This window comes from Kogia breviceps, chromosome 9, assembly GCF_026419965.1.
Source record: "Kogia breviceps isolate mKogBre1 chromosome 9, mKogBre1 haplotype 1, whole genome shotgun sequence".
NCBI classification, from domain to species: Eukaryota; Metazoa; Chordata; class Mammalia; order Artiodactyla; family Physeteridae; genus Kogia; species Kogia breviceps.
The window spans coordinates 4,035,536-4,061,150 of record NC_081318.1 but is presented as its reverse complement, the minus strand read 5'-3'; the positions used below and the strand labels follow the sequence as shown (position 1 = coordinate 4,061,150).

The 25,615-nt window shown below is 46.8% G+C and overlaps 1 protein-coding gene across 2 annotated transcripts in view; it reads left to right on the top strand.

Annotated features, from left to right (window-relative positions):
• DPP6 (dipeptidyl peptidase like 6) overlaps window positions 1-25,615 on the top strand; it is a 922,327-nt gene that overhangs the window by 127,030 nt on the left and 769,682 nt on the right. Inside the window, exon 1 of one of the 2 annotated variants that reach the window (XM_059073588.2) lies at window positions 15,113-15,441. The exons of the other annotated variant lie outside the window; for it this stretch is intronic. Coding sequence (XP_058929571.1) covers window positions 15,196-15,441 — 246 coding nt within the window. The 5' untranslated portion in view covers window positions 15,113-15,195. Of the gene's footprint in view, window positions 1-15,112; window positions 15,442-25,615 lie in introns of those variants that run through there. 2 annotated transcript variants of the gene reach the window in all.

The following is a 25,615-nucleotide window of genomic DNA, read 5'->3' as shown; positions in this document are numbered from 1 at the left end:
ACTGGTATGAAAGGAAATGGAAGCAGTTTCTCCTCTCAAGGAGCTTGTACTCTGGGGCAGGAGCCCAACATGTCTACAGGAGGGAAGCACACACAATGCAGAAGGTTTTTCAAATTCTTCTTTAAAATCATACACTAATTTCATAACGAGCATGGCCTACCTGTGGGTTATGGTCCATAGTTTCTGAAAGATGCTATTGTTTGCTATTGTTTGATGCATAGTTTCTGAAATATAACATCCTCACATCACTGGGGTGTCTCAGCAGTCAGCAATCAGAGCATCTCCCAGCAGACTCCAACACAGTATCTTTCAGAAGACCACCTCTGTGCAGACTCTGCAGAAAAGTGGGGCTTCAGTGAACTTCCCTCTAATTTGAGCACCTTCTCTGGATACCACAGAGTTCCTCGCGTGAACCTTAATCGACCCATATCTTCTTCTTAAGGAATTTCTGATGGGCGAGATAAGACGTGGTCAGCCATATTAATGCTCCGTAATGTGTGTTGGGTGAATAAATGAATGAATAGTGTAAGATAGAGAGTGGTGTGTTTTATAAGGCAGGTACTTACAGACATTATGAGGGTTCAGCAAGATGATTAGTAACTTCTAAAAAATCATGGAAGACCTCTTGGATGGAGTGCCTTTTGAACTGGGCTTTGAAGTAAGGCCGTGATTGTGCCATCTGGAAATTCGATTTCACATCTTCCTCAGTTGTGCTTTAGTGCCTGACTCATCAAAGTGACGGAAGTAAGTGGACAGAAATCTAGTGGAGATGTTCCTGTATAATGTAGCACTTGGAATGCAATACCAACACCACAGGACTTCTAAAATTATTAAATAAGATGATGTATGTAAAATATATGATTATAAAGCCCACCCCCCTCAATTGAATCTATTATTATTATTAATCAACAAAACCCTTCATGGCTTGAAAGTTTACAAAAGAAATTCAAAGCTCATTTGCAGGTGTCAGTGGACCTACTGATGTCCTAGCTTCCAAAATCCATTGCACGTTTGTATTAAAACATGCACGTTTTAAAATCTGAGTGAAAATAAATAAATTGTACCGCTGTGTTTTCCAAATTAATGAATAACCTTTCAAAGATCATAAAATTCATATTCTCCACGAAGACCTGTGCAGCCATGACGATTGCAAGGCTGCTCTCCAAGGTCCTGAATTTATTTCAAGTCGTTTTGGTAAGGGTGTCAGCTCTCATAGCAGAGCTGCTTCCCTCTGGATTTCTTTTTATCTTTTTTAAGGAGGGGGAGGGGAGAAGCAGAAAGTGATGATAGGTGGAATAAGCCCATCTCGGCCAAATAATGCTTGTTTATAATCCAGTCCATCTCCCCCTCTCAGTAGCTCCCTTGCTCCTCTGACACATCAGCCGTGCCACTTTGGTATCGCATACACTGAGGGCCCAGTGGATAAAAAAGACCAAAGGTGACCCAGGACCCCTTCTGAACCGTGAAATTCTTGGTACACACACCGTCTTTCCGACAGAGCCGTCCCCCGTGATGGATGGGAATGTAGCACATTAGTATGCCCACTCTTCTTCGCCCCAGAATATCTGAATCTTCAACACATGAAAAGACAGAGCTATGGTTCATTTTTGACTCGATTTTAGTTTTCTGAAGGCATTTAAAGGATTTAAGGCATGAAAGCGTATAGCAGCAGACTTCCTTTTCATAGGAGACAAAAGTCTTCTAAGAGGCTGCCTCGTTTCCTGTGCTCCGCTGAACGCAGAGACGGTGTGATCTGCATGAAGGGCCGCCCTTAGTCATCCGGGGCCGAGCGCAGCTTTGCCTTTCGGAGCTCCCGTAGCGCCCTCAAGCTGCAACGTCAAGCTCTGCGCGGCTCTCCGTGTGCTCAAAACCAGCACATTCCCAAGACTCTTGGTTTTGTTTTGCTTTGTCTTTTCTGTTGTTTGTTGTGTTGCTTTTGTTTTTGCAGCTGACTGAATGCATCAAAGGGTCATCGAAATCAAAAGCTGGAGGGGAACAGGATCTGCCGATCCTGTTGTTTTGGAATGATAGGGCTGCTATCACAAGGGTACTGTTGGTGTGGAAGGACTGGGAAGAGAAGCTGTGAGAAGAAATAAGAGTGAAAGAGAGACCCAGGAGACGCAGAGAAATGTATCTGTCTATCTTCCTCGTGTTCTTTCCTTCCCCCGGATTGAGGCAAAGAACAAACAACACGCAAGGTCCAAACAATCAAAAAACAGGCTGCAAGATAAAGGCAACATACTTTATAAGCCTGTTTTTCATGCTTTCTTCCCTCAACTCTGAGTTCTGTTTTAAAAAAAAAGAAAGAAAGAAAGAAAAGAAAATCGTCTGAAATATTAATGGTCCTTGCCTTTGATAAACAGGAAGCTGATAAACATGGAGCAACATTTATATTCAACCAACTTTTAGGGATCACCACCTCTGCCGGCTGAATTAAAGATGCAAAGGCATTGCCCCTCCCACGTGCAATTCCAAAAGGAAATTCCAGACCTTCATTCTGTAAAGTATTAAAAACATGCATGTGTGCTCAAATCAGTTTCTTCCCAGATAGTCTGAGTGCAAAGTTCTGTATGTCTGCTGGAGCTGGAATACCTTTACTTGTAGTTTTGATTCCTACTCTGATTCCTGGTGCTCTGGACACATGCCCAGCCTGCAGGTGGCACAACCTGCCCTGGTTGAGTGGGCTCCAAACTGGCTCTTCTGACGCCAAGTCAAGGTTTGCTTCTTGGGAGCGTCTTTGAGGTAATGACGTTGCCTATTGGACAATATTTTAAGTATGGAGTGCTGATCAGCCTGAGGGTTCAGTTGTTATTATTTAATTTGGTAAAGCAATGACTCTCTCCTCCCTCCTCCCCTCCCTGTTCTGGACCCACCCTAGTCTTCTCTGTGGCTTTAGGAACCCTGGATAGAGAATATCTCACGGAACATGTTTCTTCACTTCACATACATGAGGCTTTCGAGAGTTGAAGTACATTTTCCTCCAAATATGCTAGCTGGAAGAATGTGTCAAAATCAACAAGATGTCTAAATGCAGGATCATAGACCATAACAAGAAAAAATCAGATGAAAAAGCTGAACGATGTGTTTTGTAGAGTATGAACTGTGGGAAGCCCCCATTCTCCCAAAGGTTTGGGAGTTTCCCCTATACTAATAATGCATTGGAATCTCTCAGGAGCCCTGTGTTGTAGGTAAAGCTGATGGGAATAGCCTCTCTTGTCATCTTCATGCTGTAGATGAGAAAACTGACGCTTAGTGAATTCTCCTCCTGCAAAGTGCCGTTGAGGAGGAGCCAGGGGTCTGATTGTATCTGTTGGGGACACTTTGGGCTATGTAACTATTTCCTACTGAAAGGGGCTAAAACAGGGGTTTCTAATTGGGAGGCTGTCCTGAGTTTTGTTTAGTGGCTCCATGCCGTTGGGGCTCTGGGTTTGTATCAGTGCAAGAGCATTTGACCTTCCTCTCATAGTCACAAAGAGGCTGCAGTAGCTCCATACCTTCCGATCCTCACACAGATGTGTTCAGAGACAGAAAACTGGAGGGGCAGTGCTGGGGGGCAGGAAAGAGGTCCCTCTTCATACCTCTGTCTTCTATCTGAGAGGAAAAATATCTTTCCAGTGCGGCCCATAAAACTTTATCCATTTCTTTAGCCAAGTAGACACCATGTGAGGACAGAAATTCTATACTGATGGGTAGAAAGTGAGAAGGAATAGGGGTGTAACTTTTGGGGAACCAAAAGTCAATCACACTGGCAGTTCTCACCACTGAGAGTGAAGGACGTGTGTGTGAGTAGATGCTTACAGAAAAATTTCCTGTAATTTCCTCTGGGAGACAAACAAAAAAGCTTTGGCTTTCTCCGAAGCACTAATTTAATGAATAAAATCCAGCTTCTTCCCAGTATGAAGTGTAATACAAGTCTAGGGCTTTTTAAAAGTAAATGAACAATAGGATACGTCTTTGTGGAACTCTTTAATCTGACCAGTATCATACACGGAAATGATAAGATGTGGTTCCAGGAGCTAAAAAACCAGAACTGCATTAATCTTAGTGATGATGATTTGTTTTTTCCTCAAAGATAATTGACATCAGAGGGAGATGGAAGCGTCTGTGGATCACTTGCTTTAAACCTCTCCCTGGAGCTGTTCCAGTTGGCGCAGGAAATCACCATCTTTCCACTTAAATCAGAGGTGGAGAGCAAGGACTCGTGGCTTAAACACCGAGTCGGTCTCTGCTCTCGGAGGCGCCGTCATACCAAGGGGCTGGTTTTCATCACGTGGATAAATCCAAGCAGACTGCCTGCTTTGTCAGGGCATCAGTAGCTATCTGCTAAGTCCAGGTCCTGAAGTTTACATTATATCACTGGAAAACAGTAAACCGCAGATGTAATCAGCGGGTCTAAGGTTAGACTAGTACCGATTCCAAGGTTTTCTGTGAGAGTGCGTATCATGGTACAAGTATCCCACCTGAGGGTCTGATATAAGTTGGTAACTTATTTGAAGCACTACGCTCTATCTTAGCATGCTCAGGAGTTTTCTATTCTATTGCACAGTATATTGGGATTTAATAATTGTCAATTATTTTTCTTTGAGTACGTTAAGTACTCAAGAGAGATATTTCTCTTACGAATTTGAATAGCTCAGTTTGGAAACTCACAATGCATTTAGATGGCAACCAACCATTTACCTATATCATTCAGAGGTGAGCTGAAGTTGTGTGTGACACTAGAGGTCTCAGAGGGAGAGGAATAAAGGTATGCTGAAACAGAGATGCACACATAGCCTTATACCGCTGCTTCTTTCACCAGATGATGGCTAAGAAGTTCTTCTGAGTCCCTTGAAAGCATCAGTGTATCCATCCTTTCTCGTGAAGATTGAGAAGCTTCTGTGTCAACAATAAACAACGTTTATTGTTGGCTTATAAAGAAAGTAATGGGAGGGATTATGGCTGCAACTCAAAGGATGAGGTGATGGGACCCGTCAGGGACTCAAGCTCCATGGGAGGAACGAATGAGACCCACCGCATCATACTGGAGCAGAGAGTCAATGTTGTTTTTGCTGTGAGTGAGGAAAAATCTGTTCAAATTGCAGGCTTATATGACTCATGGATTTATTTAGCCAACGGGCAATTTTTGTTTACCTGTCGAGAAATATATAAATAGAAGCAACTGTTAGGAGAATTACTTTTTTTTTTTTTTTTTTTGCGGTACGCGGGCCTCTCACTGTTGTGGCCTCTCCCGTTGCGGAGCACAGGCTCCGGACGCGCAGGCTCAGCGGCCACGGCTCACGGGCCCAGCCGCTCCGCGGCACGTGGGATCCTCCCGGACCGGGGCGCGAACCCGCGTCCCCTGCATCGGCAGGCGGACTCTCAACCACTGCGCCACCAGAGAAGCCCGAGAATCACGTTTTTTTGAGTTCCAAATTAAAATGATTTGAAGTGAAATTAGTAGTATAGAAAAGGCTATTTCTCCCCTTTACGAGAAGGAAATTGTTCAGAGATGAGTACAGCAGCGGACTTGGTAGAGTTACAGTGCAGAGTGAATTGAATTACCCACGTGAAGCAAATGAATGGCTTCATTTCAGTTTTATTGCCCTAATATAATCTGTTTTCGTTAATGAGAGTCCTCTGCATCTCACATCTGACATATCCATATACGCAAGAACCGGGTTTTGCATTGATATCTCTTGCATTTGCTCAAGGCAATGTGAAGATACAGAACTTCAGGCTTGAAGTTTATTTTCTTCCTCTGGGTTAGGTCCCATGCTTCATAGGATCTATTCTGTGTATACGTTGGTAGTTAGCCATAAATATTAACTGTGTGTGCATGTGGGTCAGAGAATGTGTTAAAATTCAAGAAAAACTATTGAACCACATGAAGTCGCATCAGTCTATTTTAAAATTTGTATGTTCTATGGGAATTTGGAAGAAATCTTAAGTGATGGTGAAAAATAAAATAAGATGGGTTTTATATCGAACATTTGAATGCGTCTTAAAGGAGTAGATTCAGGAAAATTAAGTTCGTAAAAGTTGGTTTTCAACTTCAACATGTTTATTGACTTCATCGATTTTTAATTCACGTCAAGATTTTTTTTTTATTGCATTCAAAAAGCAATGAGGCTAGGGCTTCCCTGGTGGCGCAGTGGTTGAGAATCCGCCTGCAGATGCAGGGGACACGGGTTCGTGCCCCGGTCCGGGAAGATCCCATATGCCGCGGAGCGGCTGGGCCCGTGAGCCATGGCCACTGAGCCTGTGCTCCGCAACGGGAGAGGCCACAACAGTGAGAGGCCCGCGTACCACAAAAAAAAAAAAAAAAAAGCAATGAGGCTAAACCAGAGGCACTGAGGATTTTTAATGAAATCAATTTTTGAAAGTAAAGTGCTTTCTTTCTTGAAATTCTGCAGAGTTTGTCTGCCAAGTTGCATATATTCAGGCAACGTGAGAGAGGCTGTCTGCTAAGGTACAAAATCAAAGTCTCTCTGAGATAAGCCCAACAGAAATGGTATCTTAGCTTTGACCATATCATTGGTGTCTGCTTTGTCAATTCCCTTTTCGCCACTACCTTCTTCCTGAGAAGAGCCTCAAACATCTCCATTCACGGGGTGAAACAGCATTCTGAAGATGTCCTGAAACGATCACCTGCTCTCTATTCTATTTGGACTTTGAATAAACTGCTAAGATAACCCCCTTTTAAGTGAGGAAGACTGGCCTTTGTACATGCTGGAAAAATTCTTACCCCCTGGAGAATCTCTGTTCAGTACTTAAATGGGTGAGCCATTTCCTGAGAATCAGCAAACATTTTGAGGATCTTCCAGTTCACCTTGGTTGCCTTTTAGAAAAATGCTCTAGTGATTATTCTAGTGCAGTGTTTGTTTCTCAAACTCGAGTGTTCATCAGAATTACTTGGTGGGCTTATTAAAATACAGATGGCTGGGCCCTTCCCTGAGTTTCTGATTCAGTAGGTTTGTGATGGAGCCCAGAATTTTCATTCTAACAAATTTCTAGATGATCCTTATGCTCCTGGCCTCGGGACAATTCTTTGAGAGCCACTGTGCTTTTGGATTGAAAATGTTGCTTTGTGCTCCTACAATAGATAACTAGGGCATTATTATGAACACGTTTGTGATCTAGGTTTCTAACAGTCTTTTTTTTTTTTTTTTTGCGGTACGCGGGCCTCTCACTATTGTGGCCTCTCCCGTTGTGGAGCACAGGCTCTGGACGTACAGGCTCAGCGGCCATGGCTCACGGGCCCAGCCGCTCCGTGGCATGTGGGATCCCCCCAGACCGGGGCATGAACCCGCGTCCCCTGCATCGGCAGGCGGACTCTCAACCGCTGCGCCACCAGGGAAGCCCTCTAACAGTCTTTTTCTAGTAAAACTCCCTGGGCTGTAAATGTACCAACATGAACAATAATAAATTGAGAAAACTACATCTTTTCATAAAAGGAAGTGCTTATCCATACGTCCAGGTAATTTAGAGCATCAGCCCTGATCTGCTGAGAGGAGGGCTGACTATAATCTGTATGAAAGCAAGAACTATTTTCATTTTAGTTTTTCATCTCATCCCTAGCACATAAAACAGAACGACGATGACTGGTACATGATGGGCGTGCAAATATTTACTGAATAAATAAGTAAAATGCTTACAGCAAACGTTGACATTAACTATACCATTTTTCATGCATAGATTTGATTTTAGCTTTAGTGAGTTAGAACATGACATATACCGTGATGCAAGCATGCTGTATGACAAATCATCCCAAATGCCATGCCTTACGTAAGATTAAGATTCACATTTCTGTTGGTCAACGGTGATATATCTGGTCTGCCCTGGGCTCAGCTGGGTGGCTTTGCTCTGTGTTCCCTGATCCCTGAGCTTAACTCCAAACCATGGGTTGGGTTCAAGTCTCTCCAAGCGTCCTTGTTCTGGAGTCCAAGCTGAAGGGGCTGCAACTACCCAGGCCTTGTTCTTGTAGGGTGGGTCCCCTGAGTGAGGGCAAGAGGTCGGCCAGGTCATGCAGGTACCTTGAAGGCCTTCGCCTGCATCAGGTCCATTCACGTTCCATTGGCCAAAGGAAGCCATACAGTCCTGCTAGAAGTGGAGCTAAAAGGCATCCGGGGTGAGCGGATATTTTCGGAACATTCCGGTCCATCACAGTTCTGAATACGGGAATAGTGGCTTTACCTTAAAGATGAATCATCAGGACACAGAAACTCACGGCTTGGAGATGTAGTCATGCATCCAGCTGTGCCCTTGTGCCTTTGGAAGAGGATGCTGTTGCTGGAACTGCCCCAGTACACACTTGAAAGGGTGGTGTGTCTTCTGGTGTTTGTGCCATAGCCGAAGATTGTTTGTTTTTCTTTTCACTCAGTTCTCTGTTGTTTCCTAATTTTTTTTTTTTTAAGAAGATGTTGGGGGTAGGAGTTAATTAATTAATTAATTAATTTTTTGCTGTGTTGGGTCTTCGTTTCTGTGCGAGGGCTTTCTCCAGTTGTGGCAAGCGGGGGCTACTCTTCATCGTGGTGCGTGGGCCTCTCACTATCGCGCCCACTCTTGTTGCGGAGCACAGGCTCCAGACGCGCAGGCTCAGTAGTTGTGGCTCACGGGCCTAGTTGCTCCGCGGCATGTGGGGTCCTCCCGGACCAGGGCTCGAACCCGTGTCCCCTGCATTGGCAGGCGGATTCTCAACCACTGTGCCACCAGGGAAGCCCACCTAATTATTTTTTATTGATGCTATTCCAGACAACGTTTGAACTCAAAGGAACGGCCTTAATTCTGGCAGGGTTTGACACCTGGTAAGATGGAGAGGGACAGGGTTTTTGTAAGAGACTTTTGCAGATTTGACCAAACAGATGTCCAGGAAGCAGGTGGCCCTTCCCCCTCCCTGAGCTGCCTCAGGGCTGGCTTCTGGACCTGACTCTCTAAGGCATCTCATTGTCGCGATTTGCCGTGTAGAGGAGGTCCTCTTCTCTCCCGCCTCTTTGCGTGTGGAAGGCAGATGCAAAGACGCACTGGAACATGCGTGCCTGGACCTGGGCACCAGTTCCCGGGGCTTAGCTCACCTTCTTATGCTGTTTCTGGCCAGTGGACTAAATCAGCCTCACACCCAGCCTTCCCAAAATTTTAGTCCTGCCGTACATTCTAGGAACACATCATATCCCCTTCTGTTCCTTATAACTGGAGTAGTTTCTAGTGGAGCCAGATTTTTCACTTTCTGTCACGATTTCCATTGGCCTGTAGTCGAGTAGAATTTACATGGCAGGATGAATGAATCAGCACTAGCTCTGTTCTCTACTATCTGAATAAGACCCTGCATTTGAATGACCCTGCTTCTATCTCTTCTTTTCTATTGCATTGATCCTTTCCAGTGAAAACCTAAGAATCCCTTTGGATTCTTAGCACATGATGGAAGAAAAAAAAAGCAAAACCTAAAACAAGTGAGGGTCTAACCCCTGTACTTCCAGGCCTGTTTTACAATCAGCGTTATGGCCAAACCAGAATTGGTCCTTTGAAATGCCTGCCGTGGGTCACAAGAGAGAGCATATAAAAGGCTTCTCTTCTTCCAGAACACAGCCGTGATCACCTCTGTTGGTTAAAGAAAGGGAGGCAGTGAATTGCAGAGGCTCGTTGATGCCACCTTAACATTAAAGGGAAGCAGATTCGACTTAATTCACTGGACCCAGGGAAGTGACTGGTGTGAAAGGCAGGAAGCTCTGGGGGCCTTTCAGAGCAGGAGTCGCTCCCCTTTTAATCCAATAACATGTGCTGTATGAATGAGGACATTTCAGCTGGTGACATGGGTGCTTGCCAGTGATCGCCAGGGACAGACAGAAACAACAGACTCTCTTCTGAGTCTCATGCTCTAAAAATCTTAGGAGCCTTGGAAAGCATGGTGCAAGCTATAAGTGAATAACCAGAAAATGGGAACAGACGGGGGTTGGTGCCTCCTCTAGAAAGTGATTATTTAGATCATTTCTGAGGCGTCATTGGTAGTGGAAGGCGAGGTCTTCTAAACATTCAGAGAGCAGCAAGGAATTTTTAGAGAAAAGCACTATACTGTCTCCTGAGATCGATCCAGAGCAAGACGCCATGGAGGAGCAGAGAGCGGAAGGGAAGAAAGGAGGGTAAGAAATGGGAGGAAAGAGGAAGCGGGTCACGGTCCAGTGTCCACGGGCGGAGGTGACACGTGAGAGGGGACCCCTAAAGGAAGGGGGAGGGTGGGTTCCCGCAGCCCCAGTGGGCTAAGAACAAAATGCGTGCTCACTTGAATCCGTGGTTGTTTCACGTACTTGGCGATCAGATCAGCTTTACCACATGAGTTGATGACCACGTCCGTGTGAGCAGCCACTGCTGGGGCAGGTAGCGGTACGTGTGTTTCAAACTGTGTGTAAAAACCAGGCAAATGCGTAACGTCAGTACTAAACTGCAGGGAAGTGTGCCGCTGGAAATTAACATTTAACTGTATTAATTTTAGCATAAGCCTTTTGGTTGGGTTAAAATAAATGTGTTTCTTTAAAACACATTAATCTGTAAGCATCCGTTTGAAAAGCTCCAAGTTAATGCATACTTTAGCTTTGTGTTAAAGCCAGGAGTGGCGATTCCTTTTTCTTGTGCTGGACGTTTCCTGTTGGTAAAGAAGTCTTACCACGCAGACCCGCATAGGTAGTCATCTTGCAAAGAAATAATTATTTTAAAGAGAGCAAGAGAGAGTTTTTGCTCTGTATTTACGTAGTTAGTACTGTATTTTCTCAAGCTACCTAAATACTTGCTTTAGTTCTCCCCATTTATATGAATGCAATGTGATAATGTTTAAAAAACACGGACGCCCAGTGTTTTAGGGGAGCCTTTCTGTCAGAGTGTGCGAAATCGGCCAGTTCATTTCTCCAAATATCAGTGTTTGGAAAAGAATAAATATCTTAAACAGGGCTCCTCCTTCTCCTCCAAGAGAAAGGGGAAGTAAACCATAGGACACGATTCTCTCCTAGAAATAAGAAAACCTCTTGGGTAATAAAAATCATGCTTAGGCTGCTGGGCTCAATATACTTTGGGTATTTTTACAATGCTTAGCTTGCATACAGACCAAAAAGTTCCCTTTGTTGTCATTTAAAAAATGACTCTCCACTATATTTTGCAGCATCTGCCTAACCATATTTGTTTTGTAAACTGGTTTCAGGGAAAATAAACACACACTCCCACCTTTATTTAATAAACAGGGAATAAATAATCATATGAAACTAGATGGAAAAATGGGTCGGTGAACAGGGTTTTAAGCCACATGGAGGAATTAAAACCTTAATATGAAATAACCCACAAAATATTTTCCAAAATAGTTCCCCATACTTAACCAATGAGCAGGAATGGAAATCTGCTTCAGTAGAGCGTAGTCAAGATGTTCAAGTATTAAAGGTTGAGTGAAGGGTTAGGGTTAGGATTGACAGGTTTCCTTCTGCAGTGCTACACCCCTACTTACATGCCCCTTGGGAAGTTTGGGTACTCTTTTTTTTTTTTTTTTTTCTGTAGTACGCGGGCCTCTCACTGCTGTGGCCTCTCCCGCTGCGGAGCACAGGCTCCGGACGCGCAGGCTCAGCCGCCATGGCTCACGGGCCCAGCCGCTCAGCGGCACGTGGGATCTTCCCGGACCGGGGCACGAACCTGTGTGCCCTGCATCAGCAGGCGGACTCTCAACCGCTGCGCCACCAGGGAAGCCCCTTGGGTACTCTTTAGGGTCTTTTTCCTCATTTAGAGGATGGGGTTCTGAAAAGGTTATTGAAGGCAATAAATGAATTAATTATGCACCACCTGGGATTCTCTGCAATTGCGTGACTTCATTCGTCCTAAAATATTAGCTAGTTTCCTCTTCGCATTTGGGACTTCGGAGTCCTGACAGTCTATCCAAAGAGACACCGCAATGTGTGTATCAAAGTTTAAGGCAAATTTGGTTGTGTGAGTGCATACACGCTTGCAAACAGGGGCGCACGGACTCACACTCAAAAGTCTAGAACGTTCTTTAAAATGAGTTGTGTTCAGTGCGCGGGTGGAGCAAAGTAGCCTGATTCTTTTTAAGTCGGTCGATGGGCCCTGGATCTAGACGGCACCCGAGAAGCTTTGCATGTGCGGATGGTTGCTTTTAGCGTTGTGTCTCCTTCCCTTCACGCTGGGCTCTGAGGGGCTCTGTGCACCCTGACAGCCCCCTGCCCTCCATTTGTCCTGTTCAATTTTCAGATATGCGTCTGTTAACACATATCTGTCCCTCAGCTCTTCGCCCGATTGTTTATGAGTTTTATAGCTATTTTTCACTTTACAAATAATTTTAAATAAAAACTGCTTAACATCTTGTCTGAATCCTTTAGTTAGGGTTTTTAACTTTGACCAGGTTGTAATTTGAAGACCTACAGGCTCGCTTGAGAATATAATTTCAAAAGTGAGGGATATGTGTGCCTTTCTCATCTCCCTTCTTCAGTCTGTTCTCCTTGATACACACATCTGTAAAGTATTGTGTAGGATATCTAAACTATTTCCATATAAATACTCTATTTTGTATAAACTATATTAGTACAAGAAATAGTTTTATCATGCTTCTTCTTAGAATGTGTGTAAATATATAAATGCACATTTCATATATATGTGTGTATGTATAGTACATAATAAGTAAGACCCTAACAGCATCTATATTTAGTGAAATGTCAGATCTAGATGCCAGAGTGGGCAGCGGGGGCTTTCCTTTTAAGTCGGTTTGGAAAGGCAGCTTCAAGGATCTAAAGCACAGCTGGGCAGGGGAGGGGGCACGAGAGCACGGTTTCCTATTTATCTAGATGTGATGACTTTTAAAGTTTAGCTTTACGGTCCTTGTAATTGTTGCCTCTGTCTTCAAAGTCAAGCGGCGCAGCGATGCTCTGGCACCCCCAGATCTGTGGCTGGCACATCTGCCTGTGTAACAGGCCTTTTGGTGGTGCGGGGAGCCTCCCAGCTATCGAGATACTGATTTTACGTGTTTTTATAGTTTCTGTAAAGGAAACGTTTTCGAACTACGGTTAAGATGCACTCTTCTTCTTAGCGGAAGGAAACCACAGCGGATTAAACAGAGGGTGGTGCGGTGTACATTTTAATTAAAACAAGAGTACCTGCTAGGTTGAGAGCTTGGGAAGAGTGTGGAAAGGACTGGAAGGGGTCCTCTCCCAGGAAACTTGTTCACCTGCATTCAGTTTCTCCCCCCAAGTTAAGGACGCAGCGTGAAGAGGCAATATTTTTAGGACCAGGAACAGCAGGGTCTCTTTCTCTGGGATTTCTGGGCTTGGGCAGTGGTGCCAGGAGATGGCCTTGGACTCAGATCCAACAAAGGCTGGCAGCCTGCAGTAGGGCCCTCTGAGTGGCCAAGGCCTCGCCTGTTTTTCTGCAGTGGTAGCGGAAACCATGGCGGAGCTGGAGCTCCGCTGGAAGGTAAAGGCGAAGGTGCCCACGTCGACCTCGAGTGGAAGGAGCCGCGAAGCGCCAGGGCAGGTGCGAGCTCTCCACCCGGCCCCTCCCTCCGGAGTCTGGGTTCCTAGTCCGCTCAGGACGGGACAGGCCCATCCCAGCCGGGAGCGCTGCAAACTAGAGGGAAAGGGCAGCGCAAGGAGAATGGGGGCGGGGGGCGACGAGGAGACTAGAAGGAAGAACGCCCAGATTCCTCAGGAAAGACGGAGGCGCGGGTTGCGGCAGGACAGAGAGTCCCCGGAGGCCAGGAGGGAGGAATCCACCCGGGGAAGGGGAGGGGAGAAACCAGGCAGGCCTCCTGCGCTCTGGAGTCGGAGCCCGGCGCCGCGGCTCAGTTGGTGTCTTTCCACACAGGGGCGCTGGAGCACGTCTGACTGCAGCAGGAGGAGTGAACGCGCACCCTGACCCGTGCGCCCCATGCGGTGTCGGATCTCCGTTCCTAGTTCCTCTCAGGGGTGGGGTTGGGGGCGGCGCGCGGAGCAAAAGCTTTGGAGAAGTGGCCGGCCTCACAAATGCTTTAGCCTCCGCGGGCGGTTATGCATTTATTGAAAATGAAAATGGAGTTCGCGATATAGACAAATGCGTGGGGTGTACGGGGAGGAGCGTTTGAGTTGCTCTGAAGGCATCCACCAGGCCGGCCCTCGCTTGCCTTCCGTGACCTCTTCCTCGCCTTCTCTTTGAGACCGGGTGAGGGAAAAGGAATCTGTTTTTGGAGAAGAGCTTGGTTTGGGAGGGAAGGGGGGGCTCGTCAGAGACAGTGACCCCCCCGAGCCCCCTCCCTTGCAGCCCCGCAGTTTGCTCTCCGTCACCCCCGTGCACACCCCCAGGTCCGCCGGGGGTCTCGGCCGTGGCTGTTTCACGCGAGGCAAGAAAAACTGGGAAGGAAACACGAGGGGGAGCGCCTCGGAGGGCGACCGGGCTGCAGCTGCGCGCGATGCGAGCGCGTGGACGCGGAGCGCAGCCCCGCGCCGAGCCGAGGACAGGCGTCTCGGGGGCGGCCCCCTCCCTCGGTGCCCTCGGTGCCCCCGACGCCCCCTCCTCATCGCGGGCCTCTTCTCGCACGCTCTCTCCCCACGTATCGCCGGGTGCGCCCTCCCGGTGGCCCGGAGCCCCAGAGCCCCCAGCGCGCCTCCGCGCCCAGCCCGCGCCCAAGACCTGCGTGGCCCCGCCGCCTCCTCGCTGCCAGCCCTGGCCACCCGGGCGCAGCTCCCGGGGGGCGGGGGCGGTGAAGGGGCCACGTGGGGAGAGGAGGGGAGGAGGAGCCGCGCGGGGGGCCGGGGGCGGGGCGCGGAGATGCGCTCTGGATGCTCGCCGGTCTCTAGGCGGGGTGCCAAATTCCGGGGCCTAGGCATCTGCCCTCCCTTTATGGTTTTTTGTTGTTGTTTTTTCTTTCTGTCGGTGGCTTTGATCAGGCCGTACGTGGCCACGGCAAGGAGTTGAACAGCAGAAAAGACGAGCGAAAGAGAACACACCCCCAGACCCCGGCTCCGCCGAGCCGCCGGGGGAGGGGGCGGAGGAGGCTGAGCCAGGCAGTCGCCGGCGGCGACTTGAGAGTGGCGCGCGGGAGGAGCGGCCGCGCGGCCGCCGTCCTTTCCTCCTCCTCCTCCTCCTCCTCCTCCTCCTCCTCCTCTTCCCCTTTTCCCCCGGCGGGGGCGGGGAGCGGGAACCCGAGAGGGGGAAAGCCGTTATCAAAACGCCCCAAAGGCAGCCGGCGAGAGCGCGCGGAGACCGATGGCTTCGCTGTACCAGAGGTTCACGGGCAAGATCAACACCTCGCGGTCCTTCCCGGCGCCCCCGGAGGCGAGCCGCCTCCTGGGCGGCCAGGGGCCCGAGGAGGACGGCGCGGGGCCCAAGCCGCTCGGAGCCCAGGCGCCCGCGGCGGCGCCCCCGGAGCGCGGCGGCGGCGGCGGCGGCGGCGGCGCGGGCGGCCGGCCCCGGTTCCAGTACCAGGCGCAGAGCGACTGTGACGACGAGGACGTAAGAGCATCTGGGTGGGTGGGTGGCCGGGTGGGTGGCCGGACGCGCGGGGCTCCGGGCAGCCCGGGGGAGACGCACCCGCGCCGCGTCTGCGATGGTCTTGGGGCGCCCTCCTTCCCCACCCCTCCCCCACCCCTCCCGGGAGCGCCCGCAGATACACTCCTTGCGCGGATCTCGGTCACCGCCGTCCTGGAGCGGGTCCTTGTCTGCGGCGGCGGTGGCGGCGGCCAGGAGTTGGTGGCGCTGAGAGAGCAGCGTTGGTGGGGCGTGGAATTGGCTGGGGGCTCACGGGTGTGTGGGTGCCTGGTGTTCACTGCTTGGCGCTGTGGATCCCAAGGAGGGAAACAAGTTGGTTTCTCTTTTCTTTCCTTTCTTCCTGTTTTCTTTTGTCTGCTTTAAGACCCGAGGAGGAGACTGTCCCGGGCTGTTTTTCTCCCCCTCCCACCTGTCACTGGAATCCTCACCTCGGGGCGCTGTCCCTTCACTCACTTCTCCAGCACCTCGCCCTCCTCCCCCCCCCAGTGCTGGTGGTGGTGGTGGTGGTTTTCTTTTCCGAAAAATAAAATAAAAGCACTAGCATCCGAGGCCCAAGCCCTTGTCCCAGGGCCCAGCCCAATTTTTGCTGGTGGGAGTCAGGCCTGCCTGTGCCCACACCTAGCCTTGGACCTAGCAACCACCTTAGGCTGTGTGAGCTGAAAACTTCTCGGGGAGCACGTTTTTCACTCTTCTCGGGGCTGGCAGCCTGGGTTTCAAAGGTTGGATTTGCATATCACCTTAGCAACTGATGACTCAGGCAGGACACCAGCGGGCTGCAGAGATGGATAAGTTCAGCCACCTCTGTGGATCGTGTCCATCTGTTCAGAGGGCCAGGGAAGGCCACGGAGAGAGGAAAGTGATGTTTCTGAGACCTTCTCTTCCCAGAAAAAAAAGAGAAGAATCCCAGAAAGCTCTCAGGCAGGCAGGCAGGGCTGGCTTGGCTGGTACAGCCCCTGGCTGGCTATGTTGGGTCCTAGAGCTCACTGTGTGTAGCTCTGAGAGTTTCCCACCTGGGGGCACCTGGGCACAGGTCCTCACACAAGCCTCTCAGACGGCCTACCCCGACATACCCCGGGCAGTTCATGCCCCTGCCCTCAGCAGGAGGCTGTGGTCATTCAGCATGTCCTGCCTGGGACCACTGGTTGTTTTTGTTTTGTTTTATCGGTGGAGGATGTGGAGAGTGTAATAGACGTGACAGAAGTTTGTGGGAGATGTGGTTTTGTGTGTGTGTGTGTGTGTGTGTGCACGTGCACACACACCCTGTATCAGATCTTGCATGAGATTTTCTTATGTTGGGTTATTTCTAGACGCCCCTGGTTAAAAGAGAGCTATCAGAGAGATGTCCCTCACTTCAGTGGGTCAGGTCCTGAGGGAAATGCATGAATTCTCAGGTTCAAGGAACCAGAATCTTTGAGGAACAGTTTCATTGGGGCAGTTGAAAAATTCTGGAGGATTAAACTCCCGAGAATCTTGGGGAAGACCACTGAGCTGCAGTGCAGACAGAAATGATGCACTTTTTGCCTCAAATCTGACTGTTGGATTGTGTTGGATTGTGTTATGCTTGAAGTGAAAACCATGAGTAAGTTCTTCCTAACAGGCTGTAGGTGTCGCTAGGGGAAAGGAAAGGGGAGAGTTTCTGCATTTTGTTTTAGATCATCTCCACCCATCTCTTTTTTCTTCTTTTTTTTTTTCTCCTCATCTTAGCTTTGAGCATATATTCCTCCTTTTCAATTTGACATATGTCTAGAACTGTTTCTCAGATAAGCAAAAGGGTTGAACCGAGGAGCAAATTATGAATTTAACATTTGCAAATGATTTCTGCTGAAATGGCTCCGAACAGCTTATGTAATTTAAATTCATTAACTCCTGACATCAATTTTTTGTTTCCTGGAAAATACAAAAGAGGGTGTGTGTGTGTGTAGGTGTAGGTATAAATATAGTGTACGTGTATGTCGTATCCTTATGAGATATATAGATCAGGTTTAAAATGTCCGATTAAACGATGACACACGGCTAAATGTAGCATCGATTTCTTGAAAATTTTTTGTGCTTTTCTCAGAAAAAATATTCGGAATTGAAAAAAAACTATGTCTAAAAATGTGCTAAATGATAGACGCGCACATTAAACAGATTACTTTTCCTCCAGGCACAGTGGCGGCTGTTTGCTGAAGATAAGAGCACTAGCTAAAGAAAGTAGACATAAGAACTGCTTTTCTGATGCGAGCCCTTGTCAAGATTAAAGAATCTTGAGTAATCATCCTGCTACTCAAATTTAAACCTGAAGATATACACCTGATCAGGCACGCATTACGTATCATTCCGTGTGTCTTGGGGCGGCCACGTAAACATGTACTGTAGCAGTCCGGGCGTCCACTGCGCACAGGTTGGAGCTGTCCGAGGTCCTGAAGAGTCCTTTGCATTAGCGCGCGGGAAATCTTCAGCACTTCTGTTTGGAGTCCCAGCACTAAGGCTGGTGTGTCATTGCTCTTCTGTGGCTTGTCTGTTCCATGGAAGAGAAACAGCTTTCCCACCTTGGTCACTGAGATGATGGTAAACACCATACCTTTAAAATCCAGTGAACTTTGTGCCTTGTCCTTCCGTCCAGAAACGGGGGAATTAAATGTAGTTCTTGACCTCTTTATATGTGTACACACACATGCCTGAACATGACTGAGGACGGGCGCTTCTTCACAAATTAAAACTGAAGGTAGTTATCAGGTCGAGAAGAGATAAGTCAAATGCCGAAGTTGCGTGGCAGGTGACCGGGGATGCATTACCTCTCTGCACCAACGACACACGTAAGGGACCTCTCTGCTGTGTAGCACTACGTAAAAGCCTGCTTGGGGTGGGTCAGTTTTAACATGTGAAGCTTAACTTTGAAAAAGAAGGGAAGCCAGAGCGCTTTTTCTATTAGAGTTTCCTCATCAATCTTAGATTTATTTAAGTATAAAGTCAATGACTTGGGAAACCCCTCTAAGGAATCAATAGCTATTTTGGTTTAAAATTCATTTTGTAGGTTTAAAAATAAGTTGACTCTTAAAGGGAATGTTGCTGGAAGTGACTTTTAATGGAATTTAGTAACTTCCGATAGGAATTGACTTCATTTATTTTTAAAATACCGAACTCTGTCGTGTCCCTGCTTGAGCATTTCCTTTTGGTTTCTTAAAGGACTTTAGGAGGACATGGGTAGCTGTCAGGGCAGTAGGCTTGTTGGGGCCACAGCACCATATTCCTGTGCTCTTCATTTTCGGTGACACGTGAGTTCCTAAGAATACAAATGTGATGACAACGGGATTTTAAAACAGCAGTTTGGCCGAAACAGGGATTGAGCAAAAATCACTGCTTATGCTGTGTCTCAGCTTATGATGTCACTGCTTCTGTTGTATTCCATCTTCCTGTGTGTCTGCAGCAACTAGCCCTTCTTCTTCCTCTCCACCTTGATTTTTCACCGCTATGATGCCAGTATCCTGTTAATTTCTCCTTGGAGTCTATCAACTTTAAGTTTCTTAAGCAGCTTGCCTCCACAGAAATGTTTATATCCCCTCTTACTTTCTTCTGCTCCAATTTCAAATGCTTTTAAAAATATTCAGGTTCATATTATCTTCCTAACATACTGAGAAGAAGGCTAAAACTTTCAACCACCTGCTTGATCCCATTGTTTTCATGACTAATTTGACAGTGCTTAGTGTAACTCACCTACAGAACAGCTGTGGGATGTCATAGGGTTGTTTGGAGGTTTCATCTTCTCAATCAAGTGGTCTAAAACTGAATCCACTAACTTGTTCCAAGGATCCTCTTTTCCTTATTTAGCTTGACGGCCGACTCGCATTCTTACTGTCTTCACTGCAGAAACCGCACACAAAATGTCATCAGTGTCCTCTTAATTACTTGATATGATGGCTGGGCTCCTCTTCAGTCTTTGCTGTTATCGCTTTTCTCCCGTTGACCGTCACCCTGCACTTCAGACGTTTGCATCGTATGTCTTTCATGATGCCACATGAGTTCATGTCCCGTCTCTCTCTGACCTTGGCCTTTGAATTCTTTGGTAGATCATTTTTGCCTCCTCCCTTTCATGCAAGAGGTTGGGAGAACCTACACTCCAAGGTTTTGGTCTCCACTGTTCTATTCTTTCCATGCTTTCTTTTTAAGATAAATTAGTTATGGGATAAATTAGAATGAAGATAAAGGGAGCTGAGTATACTTCGCAGCTCCTGTGTTAGCAGATGGCTAGAAGTAGCTTTATTCCTCTGGTATACATGTCCTAGCATTTCTTGTGGAGATCATTTGCTTTCCTGTTTTATAGAATTGGAGAACTGGAGAATTGGAAGGACCTTGGCAATTACCATCTTGATTTTCCTTCCCAGCGCTTGTTCCAGCACATGTCAAGCAGCCGGGCGCTAGACCGTTTCTGTGGTGTTGACAAGATATCCACGTAGAATATATCCCTAACCCTGTCATTCCCCTCTCTTTACAACTCCTTATTCTAAATAACGTTCTGCCTATCTCCTTATTTCTACTTCTAGTACTGCCATCCCTTCCACCCCCGAGCGTGGCATACAATATACATAAGCTTGTACCGTTACATTTTCCCACTACCTTGATTTCTTTCTTATAACATTCAGTATTTTCACTAGATAAGCTTTGAGGTATCCTTATGGGTTTAATGCCCTATAACACCATATCATAATGCCCTGTTGGACACAACAGTTGTCCTCGTGAAAAGTTTATCTTCTGCACTCCAGAGCAATGTTAAACACACGAGAAGTGTCTACTGTCTAAGACAGTCTCTCTGTGAATGTTTTGGTAAAGTCTATATAACAAAATTATGCAACACTTTGCTTACTGTCTCAGCACAGAGCATGTCGTCATCATTGGGAAGTCATCTGTGTTACAAGGAAGTAAGAATGGTGACATAAACAAGGATTAAGTGCTAGTTGACTGATGAGTGAAACCAAGTATAGCATCAAAAATACCTTGCCTCTGCCTTGCACATTTTTTTTTTTTTTTTTTTTTTTTTTTTTTTTTTTTTTTTTTGCGGTATGCGGGCTTCTCACTGTTGTGGCCTCTCCCGTTGCGGAGCACAGGCTCCGGACGCACAGGCTCAGCGGCCATGGCTCACGGGCTTAGTTGCTCTGCGGCATGTGGGATCTTCCCGGACCAGGGCACGAACCCGTGCCTCCTGCATCGGCAGGCGGACTCTCAACCACTGCGCCACCAGGGAAGCCCACACCTTGTATTTTTTAAAGCACCACTACATGTATCTCATTTCACCTCCAGAGTTACCTTGGCTTGGGGAGAACCATAACAAAGAGCTGATCTGTTGGTTTGAAACATTAATCAGGGTTAGCCTAATTTTTTTCATTTGGATGAGTCAATTGTCCACTGTGAATTATAGCAGATAAATTTCAATCTGTTAACAAGCCTTTGCCCTGTAGAGTCAGCCAAAAACGTACATGTTTGCTTAAAGCCGAATTTGTGAAAAATGAGCGTTCTGCCTTCTCAGTGGATTTGAGTTCTGTGTAGCAGTAAGATATGTTGAAGTGGGCACAGCAGCCTATTTTATATGGCCTGCTTTTTCTTATTCCTGCCAGTGCGCACAATGTTAAATAATTTACTTGTTTATGTTAATTGTAGATTTAAGGTGGTCTGGAGTATTAGAATAACGTAATATCCATTTATATTTTTGACAATGGAATCAACTCATTTTCCCACATGAGATTAATATCCTAGTGTTACCCTGTAGACAGGAATTTCTCTAGATTGTTGGCTTTGGACATTTTTCCTTCATAACATAGAGCTTTTTATTTCATACCCCAAAGCTTTTTCTCCTTTAATAGAGTCAGAATGATTAATGAGTTTAATTTTTGCAAGCAACTGGCAGGAGTTGCTGAGTAAGATGTACAATCTTGGTGTATATAACCCTGTTCCCTTTAATTACTCTGATGATAACAGTGCATTTGTCAAGTGCATATGGAATGCTTCTCTGCAACATACAATATTGACCCCTTTTGTGGAGCATTGCCTATAAAAATAATATGTACAGTAACCCTTTTAAAATTAAATTCTGCCTAATAAATTTAGCGTTAAGGGCATTGAGTGCCCATGTGCCATGTTTTGATTTTCTTCCATTTTAAGCACATTGGTTTGATTTTATATACATTAAAAAAAAATGCACTCAGCCTTTCTGGTTAATGACTTTTGGAACATTTATCTTTAGAAGGATCTAGCATCGTGAAATTATCTAAAATAGAACATTTAAAAATTTGATGCCATCTCATTTTACAAATGAGAAGACTATAAGTAATTATGTGAATACTGTTCCACAAATCACTTGTGTTCTCTGGACCTCAGAGAAACTCAGCCTTCCCTTCTCTCCTGTGTTCTTCTCAGTATCCTCTGTGGTACTGTAATTGAGTGGAGGAATTAACTTAATTATATCACTGAATTTCAAAAGTATGAACATTATGAAATCTAACGGTCTAACTTATTTTGGTTCTAAATGGATATGCTAATTGCCAAAGGAGAAAACAAACAGTTTTGCCCCAGTAGTATACGATTTTTGCCCTGAATGGGTTTCCCCAATAGTTTTGCTCTTTTTCCTCCATGTATTTCTTTCTGTGTTTTCTAACAACATCCAGATCCATCTGAAGCACGGGAGATGTTCAGTTTTGTCCCATGATGGAGGAATGTATATAGGTAATTTTTCAGGAAGACTAGAGGCCAGTAAAGCCCACAAGGTCCAGATGGTAGAGTTCCAGGTGTTGAACGCCCTGCCTCCCAGATCAGGGAGCATCTCAGCTGAGAGCAGCAGGCATTGGGGGCTGGATGCTGTAGACGACCACCTGGCAGGCATTGGACTCTTATAGGGATGCAGGAAAGAGGCAGACTCCGTCCTGGAACAGTCTTTCCCTCAAAAAAGATAAACAAATTTATTTTCACTCATCCCTTCAGTGTGTAAATAAACACCTTGAAGGCATTTAGAATGCATTAAAAGCATCCTAGCACCATGTCTAATGGAAATGAAAAAAAAATACATACACACACACACACACGGTTTTTAATTCAAAAGGAACTTAAGAATTTTCCAGGGCGTCACAGTCATTGTCAAAATCAGTTTTTAACTTTCTCTGGTGTTCAGATTTCATTTGATATCAGCTTTTACCTTAGATGATTTGGGGTCAGTTTTAATATGCTTCTGTTAAAAAAAAAATGGAACATGTGATATTATCATCTTCCCCAATTTGGAATTGAGAAGACCAATTAATCCTTTCTATCTCCTGTTGTTTACTATCTGGGAAGGTCTATTTTAAAGACAGAACTACTGCAATTAATACTGCCACTTTCATACAGCAATGGGCTTTCGTTATATTATCTGTGATATATTTATAGGGTTGTACATATCCATTATATTTTATATATGGTGCACCTAATATATTTTAAGGTGACATCAGCCAGAAGGGGAGCAGGAATGGAGTAAGGGAGCATTGAAGAACTTGGAATAAAAGAAGTTGTACAAGGGAAGCAGGGGGAGGGTAAAGCAGAAACTAGAGGTAGAGGAATGCAGGAGACAGTCACGGGCTTCCAGTCTCCCTAATCATTTCCCCCAAAACGTTCAATTTTCTAAACTGTACTCAAACCCTTCCTATGCTTCATGCAACATGCCATCCAGTAATTTACCAATTAAAAACAAAAATGAGAAACCTCTTTAAAAGTCCTGAGAGATGAAGTTATCTCATCTGCTTTTAGAATTGTGAGATATTTGCAACCACACAAGGTAGCCGACCCCCATGTGAACGGCTCTAAGCCCTGGAGATGCATTGCTTGTTCAGGGCCCCTTGTTGCTCTGTGCACCCTTCCTCAGCATCTCCACGGCTTCTGAGGAAAGACTGCTGCCTCCGGGTATCTGAGGTCGATGGAGACATGTGGTCCCGTGCCCCTTCTTATTCCTCAGGCTGCCTCAAAGGTTAGACTTTCATCCCCGCTCACCTTGCCACATGGTCTCGGGACTATTCACGGAGAGAATGGATGCCATTTTCTGGAACGCTTGGCTACGGTATAGAACGCCTAGCTAGTTTCCCAGGTGAACTTTTAGGTCTTCTCCGTCACGTTCATTTCATCTTTTCCGATTTGCAAATGTGTGTTCCCCGTGCCGGGTTTGAGGAAAGTGTGCTGCAGGTGAATCGCTGAATCCACAGTGAACCCGTCAGTTCACAGCCCCACCCCAGAGCGCACTGCTGGCGAGAACAGCCCTTCGGAAGGAACAGAGGCTCAGCTGAAACTTACATGAGGACGGTGGTGGTGGTTCGTTAGGTGGAAGGATGCGGAGGAGTCATCAGTGGGTGCAGGTGGAGGGATGGAGCAGGGAAGTCAAGTTGGGCTCAGAGTTTTCGAACTGGACCTCAAGCTAAGTGCTCCTGGCGGGGGGGGGGGGTCGTTGGTGCTGCTCTGCACGTGTTTATGGGTCTCACAGGCACCTGTGGGACTGTCCTCCTCTCCCCCTTAGAGTTGCGTGCGGCCACGTGGTTGACTTTGGCTGCTGGAATGGACTGGAAGTGAGGCTAGCTCTCCTAAGTGGACGCTTTAGGAGCCGGCACGTGAGTTGCTATGCTCTCTCTTTCCTTTTGCCATAGAAACGAGCAATATTCCAGGCAGTGGCCGTTCCGTGGGAAAGATATAAACTTATGTTTGTAAACCACTGAGATTAGGTTAGGGCAGTATCACCTAGCCTGAGCTGAGGGGCGCAGGGCAATCGTGTTCATGTGGACAAGTCACCATTCATCATTTCTGGACCTCGACTGCATCGTCATCTCTGGGCAAAATCAGCACTTTCTAAACGTCTGCAGGAAGTTTCGTTCTACCTTCCTGCATCTCACTTAGAACTTTTTGGTTCTCAAAAAAGACTGACATGGAAATTCCCCTGGGAGGGCAGCAGATGTTGGAGTGCCTGAGTCTTATCGGTTCCCTCACGTCCTGTCTTTGGGAACATGTTTGTTGGCTGATGGGAAAGGGTAAGGAGGGACCCGTTTCCTAAAGACAGCGTGTGCATTCGTGGTGGGTGTAGGGGGTGGGGAGGGAGGGACTGGGAAGTAGGAGTGGACAGACAGGTTCCTAGATAATAATGATGAAAGCAAACATCGCAGCCTTCAGGATGTTGCTAAGGGTCAGCCTGAGAAATGAGCTTTTTGGGCTTTTGACCGGAGACCTTCCAAGTTGGGAAAGTGGGGGGTCGGAGGTTCACACAGGGAAGCCTTGACATCCTGAGGCTCTGTCTTTGGTGTACATGCTCTGCCCTTCGTTTTACATGGATCCTGGGATCCATTTTACACGGAGCCTATATTTACAATGTAGAATTGAAGAGGGCATGTTTTCATCTAAATAAGAGGAAATGTTATCAGAAACACCCGGCTCTAGCACGATACTCTTTCTCCCCCAATTCCTGTCCTGCCCGTGATCAGTTCATCTCCATTTTATACGTGGAAAGGTGTCATTAGTTTCTCTCTCTTTTTTTTTTTTTTTTTCCAGATTTTTAGTTCCTCTGAATGGACAGAAAATTCAGCCCCTAAATGACTGGTTATATCTATTAAAGGGAGAGGGGGATGCTGTCAAAGACGGGGCACTGTTTCTATAGCAACAGGAGCTGACTGTGATAAGCAGGGATGTCTGGTTTCCTGCTCTGGCGCTGCCCTTACTGGACATGCAATCACTGATAGGCTTCCTCATCGCTGTCCTGCAGCTCTGGGGAGATCCTATCAACCGGAGGCCTTTGTTGCCACGGGTACAGGGAGCGCACCTGGGCAGAGCCCTGATGTTCCTGAGCTTGCCTTCCGCGATCTGCTCCAGTGGGTCTTTTATTTCGTCACAACCGTAGGAGAGCACAGTCTTGTTCTTTAGCCTTTGGCTGCCCCTGGGGTTCATCGCGGTGTCTCTGAAGCAGGGGAGTGCTTGAAGGGTCATTTTTGGCCCCAGGTATCTGTCACTCCCTCTTACAGACACCTGGGAATCATTTTCCTACTTTGACGGACACCCAGGAAGAGGTTTCCCACCGTCGTCCAAGCTGTGCTTCCTCTTGTCCCCCCTCCGGTTCGTCCTGCCGCGAGGCCGGTCCACGTCCTTGTCTTCTGACCTCAACTGCAGGCAC